This window comes from Solanum lycopersicum, chromosome 6, assembly GCF_036512215.1.
Source record: "Solanum lycopersicum chromosome 6, SLM_r2.1".
Taxonomy (NCBI): Eukaryota; Viridiplantae; Streptophyta; class Magnoliopsida; order Solanales; family Solanaceae; genus Solanum; species Solanum lycopersicum.
The window spans coordinates 30,560,644-30,573,196 of record NC_090805.1 but is presented as its reverse complement, the minus strand read 5'-3'; the positions used below and the strand labels follow the sequence as shown (position 1 = coordinate 30,573,196).

Sequence of the window (12,553 nt, the reverse complement as noted above, 5' to 3'; positions counted from 1 at the left end):
TTATTTGTATTAGGCAAATGAGGAGCACAGCCACAGATGGTGCCTGCTGTGCAAGCTTTTGTGACTGTAGAACAGTTAACTGACTAAATCCTCAATATCCATTTCACTTCATCGGGATCTATACTTTTAGAGAACTCAATAATTTGTATTTTTAAGACAAAGGATCCTTTAACTCTGAAGCTTATCTATGATTTCTACTAAACATTCAAATCTTTATTCAACTAAAAAGGCTCCTTGGAAACACCAACCTTAACGTAAGGGTAGCAACACTACTAATCAATAATTTGGACTGTAATGTTCTACACTTCAACCATACCAAACAAAAAAGATGAACAGTGGTCAAGAGAAACAAAACCTTCACTCAATTCAAACCAATGCCACCAACAATAACCAAAGAAGGAAAACTCAGTCGCATTTAAGGTGTTTCGCCACCATTCAATAATATTCAAAACCATATAGAGAATATGTAACAAGTTCAGAGTTACTTCATACTCATCAGAGCGAGGCAACAAGGAAACTAAATCTGACATAGAAAAACTACACTTCAACCATACCATACAAGCAAGATGAACAGTGGTCAAGAGAAACTAAACCTTAGCTCAATTCAAACCAATGCCACTAACAATAACCAAAGAAAGAAAACTAAGTCGTATTTAAAGTGTTTCGCCACCATTCAATAATATTCAAAACCATATCGAGAATATGTAACAAGTTCAGAGTTACTTCATACTCATCAGAGCGAGGCAACAAGGAAACTAAATCTGACATAGAAAAACTACACTTCAACCATACCAAACAAGCAAGATGAACAGTGGTCAAGAGAAACAAAACCTTAGCTCAATTCAAACCAAAGCCACTAACAATAACTAATTTGATTCAAACATGAAGTTAATCAATAACAATTACAAACAAGAAGACTTTCTGAGAAACTGAGAGGACTAATTTGAAAAAGTACTAAATACCTTTTGAAGAATCGGATCATGAGTTGACCCGGAAGATTGTAGAGGATTTTGGCCTTTTACAGCTTGTGTACTACCCGCATCAATAGGTGAAGCAATGTTAGATACAACACCCCCTTGCATACCTCGAACATTCAATCCAGGGTTGTTTTGAAGCAATTGACTAAAAAAATTTCGCATTTCTTCTCTCATTTCTTCTCTTATTTCCTCTCTCATTTCATTCATTTCTTCTTTCAGAGAAGTGATTTCATTAGCATGTTTTTGCTTTAGCTTGCTATCTTCCTCATCTTTCTTCAATGAACTTGCTGTCACTGATCCACCATAGCACCTAAGTCGACCAGGCTGCTCCTTACAAAACACTGCCGTAAAAGCATCATCTGCAGTTTCCCCGGAATTTTGGCGATTCTGAAGTTCAGCCTATTGAATAAAATTGACTTTCATATTATATTCAAGTACTTCTTATTTCTCTCTAGCTTAAATGAGTTTATGGTTCATTAAGTAACTTCAATTGACATCCCTTCAAGCATATTAAAATAAATTATCACCCTTTAAACAATGTAAAAAATATTAAACCTGAATTAAATTCATCATTAATACACTTTAAAAAACTTACTATTGCAATTTGAGTATCGGCATGAAGTTCCTTTCCCGTTTTTGTACGAGTTGCAATAAACATTTCAGACTTTGATGGTTCCTCATTGTTTTCTTTGGTTGCACGCTAAAAATTATATAAAAAGATATTTAAAAACTTATCAATCTATTGGAGGAATACAAATGGATTAAATGTATATGGCCGAAGATGCTAAGTATTACCAATGCCACGCGTACTCTTGCAAAACTAATAGGTCCCATTCAGTGACTCCGTTTTTGATTTTTCCTGTTTTGAGAATTCATCTCACACATGACCTATAATTATATAAAAAGATATGTTTGAATTAATAAATAAAACAAAAATAGAATCGATATAATCCAAAATATGTTGAACAATAGAAATGTAGTATTTTAGCCTTACTTGAACAATTGGGTCTTTCCAATACTCGATCAATTGACAAAATTCATCTTCTGCAATGTCACTGGGACGTTTTGCTAGCATGTACTCAATGGTACTATTTTTATCAAAAAATCTCTCTTTAATTTTTTGCTTGTATCACTTCCAAGCATCACGAAAGCCAGTCATCACCCACACTTTTCCTTCTATTGGAATTATGAATTTGGACTATGTAAAATAAAATATAGTTAGCTTCAATCTGTAAAAACAAAGAATAAATATGCAATTTAAAAATTAATTGTTCTTACATTGATATATTCCCACATGCGCTTTTTAGTATCTTCTGGCACCGCATGCCAACTAGTGTACATCAAGTTGATGAACCTCGGATTCCTTGAAATTGTTCCTATAAAGTTGGTGAATTCGGACACTATCTTACCAGTTGGTCCCACTGCTTGCCCTTTATCAAATGTCACCTCTTTTCTTTCTTCCAAATTTCTTGCGTGAATATCCTTACATGTTGTTTTTCCTCGGACTTTTTTCACCTCCAATATTTCTTGATTTATGTAACTGTAAGTAAATAAGAAATATCATTTATATAAGTAATAAATCTTATAACGCTTGAGACATACCTTTCATACTACAATCAATGCCAATTTCCTCTTCTATAGCACACTCATCCCTATTGATTTCTTCTTGATCCACAAGATCATCTGCTACTGTGTGGTTATCTGTTTTTGTTTCATCGCCTATGATCGACTTCCTCTTTACCTGCTTGCAGTTTGGTAGATCATTAATATCATGTTCTTTCTGTAACCATTGTTCTGCTAGAAACTGATCAAGACTTGTGGCCGGTATGACAGACTTCCTCTTAACCTGTTTGAAGTTTAATTGATCTTGAATACCATGTTGTACCTCTGAATTACCAAATGTTTCCCCAGTCACATAAACTTAATCAGTAACACCTTGCTTTGAAGACATTTGGAACCTAAAGTTTTGCATAGGAAGTTTAATTCTTTTTTCTTGAATGGACTCTCCAGATTGAAATAATCTCTTCTTAGTTTGTAGAATTAAATCCTCAGAATTCTTTCTTTTATGCGCTATTGGTACATGCTCTTTCTTAGCTTTATCATTGTGTTCGTTAGCAAGTTGTTCTCTCTTAATATTGATCTGGTTAGCCAATTCAGTACTTGATCGATATTGCATATCAAAGTTCAAATTCTTCAATGGGCTTTGAGCTTTGTTCGGATTCGAACCCTTTTTCTTTAGTGCTGCTGATTGACTCATTATTTCCGCCTTCTTTTAATATATTTATTTTCTTTCCCAACAGTAACTTAACCTAGAAAACAATAATAATGTTATTGTTAAATAGAAAAAGCAAACCTGCAAATAGAAGACGACTGATTTCACTGTGCTAATTAGAACGAGTTGTGAACCAATCTTTAGCTTCCAGAAATTTAAGGGAGTAGTACATAAGGAGGACTGATTTCACTGTGTTGCCTTCACTGCCTTGACTGTGCTGCCTGTAATGTCTAATGCCTAATAGTAATAGGAAAAAATAAGAATTTAGATGACAACAACAATTCACATTTACTATTAGAATGTAATTTGATAAATGTAACATGCATACTCCAGATATTACTAACCTTAGTTATACAAGTTGTGCCAACATACAGTCAAATAAAATAAAAGTAAGCTAGAATTACAGCTTCATCAACAAAACAATAATTACATAAATTAAAGAAGTCAACATAAATTATCGACCAAAAACAGCCACACATAAACAAAGCCAACATTATACATAGACATCTTAAGGTGTTTGTACAAAAAAAGTTAAATAACAAAAAAAAGTGAGTTAGCACTATATGTTCATCATAAAAATAAGAATACTCATGGTGTACAGTCATCTTCAAACTCGTCTTCAGATTCATCAGACTCATCTTCATAATCATCTTAATACTCATTTCAGATTCATCTTCACATTCTTCTTCAGACTCATCTTCGTACTCTTCTTCAGACTCATCTTCAAACTCCTTTTCATATTTAACCTCAAGTTGTTGAGTATCAAATTCCTCCGGAGGCACATCAATAACAGTTTCTGGTATATCATTCCTTACTAAGGGAACTTCACCATCATCTTCTGGTATGGATGGTCCCGTCAAGTGTTCAGACAACTCATTTTCATAATTTTGTGGGAGTTCAGATTCAAATTCATCACTCATGTTAAACAAGTCTCTTGGCACAGTCTTCATAACATAATGTCTAACTTGATCATATGGATCTTGCACATAGAAGCATTGATGTACTTGAGATGCAAGAACAAAAGGCTCTTCAAGAGAGCATCTCTTGTTAAAATAGACATAAGTTAGGCCATACATATCTTTCTCAACCTCATACCAATCACACTTAAAGAGAACAACCTTAAAATGACTATAATAGTCTAACTCAACTATATCAACTATTCTACCATAATAAGTCAAATCTGCAGCAATCGAGTTCTTATCCTTTGAGCTTGCAAAGCTCGTAGTTGAGGCAACAAGTGTAACACCACTATTTTGTGTTTTGCGTCTTGCATCACGCTGCCTACTATGGAATCTATATCCATTGATGAGATACCCAGAGTATCTTTTAGCAACAACATTTGGTCCTCTAGACAATTGTTTTATCAAATCAGGCACATCCTCTTGCAAAGCACGAGTTTCAAACCATTGAGAGAAGTTTTGACAATGATCCTTGGCCTTGCTCCATTTAGATCTTCGCGGATGATTATTAACCTCTTGCATATGCTCTCTACATATCATGTATTTTTTAGTTAAAATTATAAATAAATTAAATATGTTAAAACTTAATTATACAAATTAAAATACTATATTAAAGTAAAGTACCTAATATATTCTTGAATTTCATCACAATTTCCCAATAAGTATGCATGTGCCTGACTTAGTGATTTGTTGTCGAAAACAAATGGATCAGTTTTCTTTGCTCCTATAGGACATCCCTTAATAGGAAACAAACTTACTGTTTCTGCATACATCAAGGTTATGGCGTAACAAGTTGTGCTGCCAGTAAGGTAATTCAAAAAAAATTGACCTTTTTTTCCATGGACCATTATTTGATCTCTTTATCTTCTTTCCAAACACATTTTCAAAATCTTTTAAGTTATGAAGCACATCAGTTCCCTTTAATAAAGGTGGAGGAGGCCTGAATTCAGGTTTTCCATTTAACGATCTTTTGTTAGCTCTCCATGGATGATCCATGGGTAGAAAAACACGATGATCCATATAACACATTTTCCGACTATGCTTAAGATAGTGAGAATTAGTGTTATAGTTACAACAAGGGCAAGCAAACTTTCCTTTTGTACTTCATCTAGACAACATAGCATATGCAGGAAAGTCACTGCTTGTCCACATAAGAGCTGCTCGCATTTGAAAAGTTTGATTTCTTGAAGCATCATATGTTTCAACCCCAGAATTCCAAAACAATTTTAACTCATCTATCAATGGTTGTAAGTAAACATCAATGTCATTTCCAGGTGATCGTGGCCCAGGTATAAGTAATGAAAGTATAGAATATTCAGATTTCATGCACATCCAAGGCGACATATTATACGTCATCAACATAACTGTCCATGTGCTATGAGATATACTCATGGTTCAAAATGGATTGAACCCATCACTTGCTAATCCAAGTCTCACATTGCAAGAATCTAGTGCGAAATCTGGATGCAACCTATCAAAATCAATCCATGCTTCACCATCAGCGGGCTGCCTTAACTTTCCATCTTTTGAACGCTCCTCATCATGCCACCTCAAAGAATCTGCTGTCTTTGAGCAGATAAATAACCTTTTGAGTCTAGGAATTAATGGAAAGTGTCTCAAAGTCTTTGCTGAAACTCGATGTGATTTTTTAGAAGACTCAACCTCACCATCAACTTCAGGATTTTCAATATATCGTGAAGCTCCGCAAGTATGACAAAATTTATCATCCTTATGATCATTCCTAAACAACATGCAATCATTTGGACATGCATCAATTTTCTCATAATCAAGGCCGAGATTCTTGACCATAGACTTGGTTTTATTGTAAGAGGGAGGAATGTTCAACTCGGGCATCGCCTCTTTTAATAACTCTAAAAGAGAAGTGAATGATTCATTGCTCCATCCGTGTAGACACTTCAACAAATATAAACGAAGTGTGAATGATAATTTAGAGAATCCTGTACAACCAGGATATAATTCTTGGCTTGCCTCTTCAACTAAGTTATAGTATTTGTTGGCATCTTCATTTGGACCATTATAAGCTCCTTTTGCCTTTGCAACATCTCTAAATTGATCATTCAACAATCTATCAATATCATCACGCGAGCAATCCATATCATCTTCAACATTCAACTTGATATCCCATTCTCCATGATTGATCCATCTAGTATAACCTTTAACAAATCCATAGTATATTAGATGATCATACACTACATTCCTTCGAGTCCAACGAATATTACAACATTTTGCACATGGACATTGAATTTCCTCTCCGTGAGGATTTCCATAAGAGTAAGCAAAATCTAGGAATGATTCCACACCATCAATATAGGGTTGGCTATACCTTGCTAAATTCATCCAATCCTTGGATGGGATATTTGAATTCCTATAAAAAGATATAAATATTTGATATTTCAATAAGAATCATTAAATTCATGATTAAGTTACCAAAATCAGGTGTTACTAGATGATAATATTTTCTTACGTAGTCATGACACTTGTGTTATGCCAAATCAAAATTTGAATCCTCCACAAATGTTTTTGAATGTTGATTTTGGTTTTAAGGGAAAATAAGTAAAATTAATAGGATAGATAGAATTAAGAAAGACAGTGAATTAATAGGATAGACAAAATTTAATGAACTAATCAAGAATAAGGAAATTTTTCAAGAATCTTGAAGTGTTCAAAGCATAACAGAATCATGTGATAAGGTCTACTGGAAACCTAATTTTAAAGAGTTCATTCATTTTACTTCAATTGTTATGTAGCCTTCCAAAATCTAAAAATGGAAGAAAACCATTAAAGCGATCTAAAGCAAGCAAGTTGAACTAGCTTTTAAGTCTAATCAGAACCTACAAGGACTACAAAACAACTAAATTTACTTCATCAAAAAATCATTCAGAAAAATAAGGGGAGATAACATAGAAGACTTTATATATAGCTTAATCTATCTGTGAAGGGATTTTCTTGATTTCTATTCCTAGTTCTTGTTCAATTCTATATCTCACAGTCAGATATATACTATTAGTAGTAGCAAAAATCAACACATAGAGCTTAATGATTTAGTATAAAGTAAATGAACATAATTAATACATACAAAATGAAGTGATCCTCAAAAGTAACCTGGCTAACAGCTAAACCAAGCTTCACATATTTCTCTGATTGTCTAACCTGCAGAATAAATTACCAAAGATGAAATAGCAAAAACAATATATAAGTCAATAAGCAAGATCAAAGATCTGTTATACATACCCTGTGCAAATACGTTTCTGAGTTCTTAGGGAAATCAAAATTGATAACAACGTTAACTGCTTGAATATCAATTCCTCTAGTAAACAAATCTGTCCCATCAAGAAAGAACACAAAATTAAGAAATTTAACAATTAATCACTTTTAAATTCCAGCTGTAACAGCCCCAAAAGTAATAAATTTCTTCTAAACACAAAACAAAAATTTCTTCTAAACACAAGCTACTGATCCAAACAAGTTCATCAAAAGAATAAATCCTAGTAGTATAAACAAATTGGTTACTTAATGTACTATCGATGAGTATTACGAATGATTAGTATTATAAACCAAATAATCCCATCAGCTTCTAGGTTCCAAGAAACAAATAAATAATTGAATGCTATCCAAAACCGAAACAAGACGGAAATATAAAAATATTGAAGCATGCTGGAAATGAATCTATTGAAATTTAAATTGTTACAAACTTACTCAATTAGATCAAACTAATAATACAACGTAGGATAATTTTTTGAAATTTTCAATAGTAGAGGAGTAAGTACTGACCCTTCCCCCTTTTCAGTAATAATAATAAAAGTGAAGTAGAGAGACCAAGTAAGGAAAAAACAAAATGAAGCCCAATATCAACACAGCATAAATGTATTTTTCACAAGCAAATTCAATGGCATCTTGTGTAATCCAGCAAGTCACTATTATCAAGGACTGTGAACTTGGATATCATAGGTAATTAACTAAAGTAAATATATAATATTAACTTGATTTTGAATCCCTGCATACCAGTCCATACCAAATAACAGAGATGAAACCAAACAACAAAAATTGAATCGAACCGAACAAACCGATGCAGGCTCTGAGTGGTGTTTGATTTAAATCAACTTAGAGTATACAAAAACCAGCACAGGTATTCCAACAAAAGCTCCAGCAACTATAATGATCTTTTTTTCATGATCAAACTAATAACCAACAAGAAACAAAAAACCACCTTCACAATTGGATACATCAATAAAGGAAATACATCAACAAACAAAATAAAGGATGATTTGAATAAAGAACAACTTCAAAAAATCGAGAAAATATAGTTGAGACGTTCCAGAAGAGAGAAAGAGAGAGAAAATACTTAAGTAACAAATAAAATACCTCAACTATCACCCAACCAAATATACAATAAAAGACGCAGCAACAAGCCAAAAACAAAAAAAGAGAAAAAATACATTAATAAGCTGATTCTGCCAATGTTGTGAAAATAAGTCGATGTTTACTAACAGAAGGAAGTTAGCATCTGAGATTTTAAGCAAACAATACAGACGATTCCAACTGACTTTCATTTTTTTGACGAATTCATATGCAAAAGAAGCAAACAATACAGACGATTCAAAAAATAAAACAAGGACTACAACTAAGGAAACTTGTACAAAATAAATGAAAACTAGAGGAAATTTAATCACCTAAATGGGTTATCATTATTTGGGAAATACCAACAAAAATAAACTGACTTCCCACTTGACAACAAAAAGAAACTGACTGTCCGAACAAGGATAAAAATCTCACAAAACTAAAAATGAACTTTAAACTGAAATTATCTCAATATTGACATTAGAACCAAAAACATTGAAAACCACAAAAGAAAAGACAGAGAATGTCATCTTTAAGTTGATTAAACATGGACTTAAAGATCTCAATTTAGATGAGATAGAAAACCAAGCCTATCTTTGATCAAGCCGACTAATCTAGGAAGTAAAACAACCATGAAATGATGCAACAACATGGCATGAAACCAAGTTCTAATCCATTTGAAAATGATCTCTAGGAGAAAATGAAATGTCATAGCTTGAATTTCCAAAACATAGAGAATTATATAAATTAGTGGGTACACAACATTCACAACATGTATGGTTCGCAAAAATAGTAAAAAGAAAAGATTGAACTATAGCACACAAGAGAACCTAATGAAACTAGATTGAGATGAAGACTGGAAGAGATGCAATGATCTGCTTAGCTTTGCGAGTGATGGACTAGCATAGTGAATGACAGAATGTCTATCAATGAAGGTACCCGCACGAAAAAAAAAGAAAATAATCTTAATTTGTCCTATGCTATAGAATTCCAAATAGAACAAGAACACAAGCAGTAATCAATCAAGATTTTCCCCAATAGAAGACAGGTTGGAAAAGTGATCTATTAAGAATCAAAATCTCAATAAACAATTTTATATAAGTGCATAAACCATATTGAATCAGTGTATTGAAAAACTAGTATAAACCATGTTAAATCGGTGTATTGAAAAACTAGACCACTTGTTCCTACCATTCAAGTCTTTTATTGCATTTTTCACCTCCTACACAAGCATTCCAAAAGAAAGGATAAAAAGGTTGAAATGGTTCATAGAAAAGCACAAGATAGGCACTACTAATTTTTTCTTTTCCTATATTGGATGGAATGCACTTGAGAAGAAGCTTTATATCATAGGGTTTATCTCTCTCCCGTATTTAGTATGGATTCCTACGTAGAATTTATCATCACTGTTGTTAATTGTTTTCTTGACACAGAAAAATCATTCTTTTGTAATCTGTGCATCTGCTTGATGCTTTATTAATGACATCCTTCTTACTTCACAAAAAATATGTCTATGCAGATGTGTTGTCTTATGAGCATATCTGTCATATAAAGTGGGAAGAAACACAGACTCTAATTATCATATCTGGCATGTACAGTAGGGAAGAAACATAGACCAGAACAATCCACACAATAATTCTGAAAATTATAGACGCCAACAAAATGGTCTCAAACTATTCTAATTTGCTCTGAGATGAGTAGTTAAGCAATCAAAAAGTTTAAGTTTGTTATCAAAAGTAAAATCAAGTCTTCAAACCACAATGTGCACTGGCAACCTAACTAATCTTATTGAAATAATCATATTATATCTAACAAACCACATAAGAAGTACGAATAATTATATAACATTAGCATATATAAGAGAACACAAAGATATAACCATGAAACTAAAATTATATGGTCATCACCTAGTACACATATAATCACTCCATACTTAAAATGTTCATTTTTTGAAAAAGACAGAACTTGGTCAAAATCTCAAGATCCAATAATTTCAAACAAAATCAAACTTTGATACTTAAACATCCTATAAAAAAAAATAAAAAACAAAGCATCTCGACTCGGCAATAACAACTCTGACCTTGTAATAAACCTTATCAGCGAAAGACCCCATAATGAGACTACAAAGTGAATCTCTAGCAATCTTAATGTTCAAAAACGATCCCAATATATGTATGTCTCTATCTGCAATTACTATCCTAGTCTTCGTCACATTTTCTATAGTAAATTTTGTCACTATGCCATTGACTGTATAAAGGAAATGAATATCATATCCAACATATATTGTGACAAAGCATAAACTTTCACATAATTTGATAAAGGAAATGGATAATATTAAATGTTGTATCTATCACTTATTTTAATTCAGTATTCTTTTACATACTTAATGAGTTACTTCATGTCCTAAAAGTGAGAGATGCTAGTTTTAATACCTTATTTCTACTATGTGTCCTATAAATTAAAGACATTTAAGAAGTTATATATTCATGTTTACATAAAAAGACATGGAGAATAAACTGACCTCAATATAACAAAATGAGATGATTATCTCATTAGCACATGCTACACTTGTCAAGTCATATTTCATTATATTTTTTTTCAATCAATTCATCTGATCCATGGAAGCGGTACAAGTTGCAAGTAAGATCAGCGTGCATCAACCTTCAAACTATAAAAAAGATATCCAATAAGTACTAGGTAAGTAACATAGCATGAATCATCTAATTAGAGCTTTTGAATTCACTATTCAACAAGAAAATCGTGAGGAGCAGATGTGTAAAGAACAACCCCAAATTTCTCATTTTTAAATATGTCCTTGGCTGGAAGAGTTAAAACATGCGAAGGAGCAGAAGTGTAAGCTTTATGTATGTATGACAAAATTCATATTAAAGAGGAACAGAACAACAGGAGATAGCAGAATATGTAGTCTTAAAAGATGGTTTTTAGTTCACTTTTTCGGACAGTAGACTTAGCTAGTGGAACTCAAATTTGGAGAGTCCGATTTCTAGTTCACTTATCAGCACATGCGTGGGTGTGATAACATATTTGGAGAGTCCGATAAACATAGTCAGTGAGGAAAAAAGCACTTGACCATAGACTGTCTTTACAATTCTATTTACTACTATTTATATGGAAGAACTTGACATGTAATGAAATTGGAAAGTTACAAGCTATTATCTCATCTGTTGCATCTAACTCATCAAATAGGTCAAACTTTAACATTATACAAAACTTTCTCTCCATTTTGTTTGCACTAACTTCTCCTAATTCTTCTAAAACTTAGATGAAGCAAGCCTCACTTTCAACAATATCCAAAATCCAACAAGTTGTCCATACCACAAAAACAAATCTTCTACTTTTATTCTGTTATTGCTAGTAACAGTTAGCAGAAAAGACTCTCACAAGTTACTGCTCCCAGTCCACCTGTTCTAGACTTGAAAAATATATCTTATATCACCAATTTCTAAGGCATATGATTTATTTTCTATATAGTGCAACTCAAACTACAAATCAAGTTTAACAGATTCATACTACGAGCTGATCCCAAAATAACTAAGCAATATTGAACTAATGTTTCTGATCTATACTTGAAAAATGCACTAGACAAACAACAAAATGACTTCTAGACACTTCAAGACATGTAGTCGAAAAAAGAAAAATTTTACCAGCAAATAGCTACAAGACAGAATCAATGTTGTTAACAAAGGAACAAACCAAGCTTAAGACGAGCACAATCATGAACTCAGGAAGACTAGAAAAGACTAAAAAAACAGTGACATTAAAATATACATTCAAACTTTTTCAAATTCATGTAGAGTAGCTACTTACACTTGACGAAATCTATATTAGGGAAAAAATATTATAGGTATCAACAGCTTCAACACATCAGTTCTTCGAAGAAAGATAACTTAGCTACAACTCAGTTCTTCAGATACTTTTGACTTAGCTTCAGCTTCTACATTAAACATTTAAGAGAAAAAATTAGT

At 32.6% G+C, this 12,553-nt stretch overlaps 1 protein-coding gene across 1 annotated transcript; it reads right to left on the bottom strand.

Moving 5' to 3' along the window:
* Positions 1 to 5,603: 5,603 nt before the first annotated feature.
* LOC138349325 (uncharacterized) lies at positions 5,604 to 11,810 on the bottom strand. Its single transcript, XM_069299649.1, has 4 exons — positions 11,735 to 11,810; positions 7,461 to 7,549; positions 7,306 to 7,379; positions 5,604 to 6,594 (listed from the first exon to the last, which is right to left on the bottom strand). The coding sequence occupies exons 1-4, from the start codon at positions 11,808 to 11,810 to the stop codon at positions 5,604 to 5,606; spliced, it is 1,230 nt and encodes a 409-aa protein (XP_069155750.1).
* Between the last annotated feature and the right edge of the window lie 743 nt (positions 11,811 to 12,553).

Excerpts from the sequence above, each read along its gene's own strand:
- LOC138349325 (XM_069299649.1), bottom strand. The coding sequence starts at position 11,810 with ATGGAGAGAAAGTTTTGTATAATGTTAAAGTTTGACCTATTTGATGAG. Across the intron at positions 7,380-7,460 it reads CAGAAACGTATTTGCACAGG|GTTAGACAATCAGAGAAATA; the intron begins GTATGTATAACA and ends TTTATTCTGCAG. Across the intron at positions 6,595-7,305 it reads TTTGAGGATCACTTCATTTT|GAATTCAAATATCCCATCCA; the intron begins GTATGTATTAAT and ends ATCTTTTTATAG.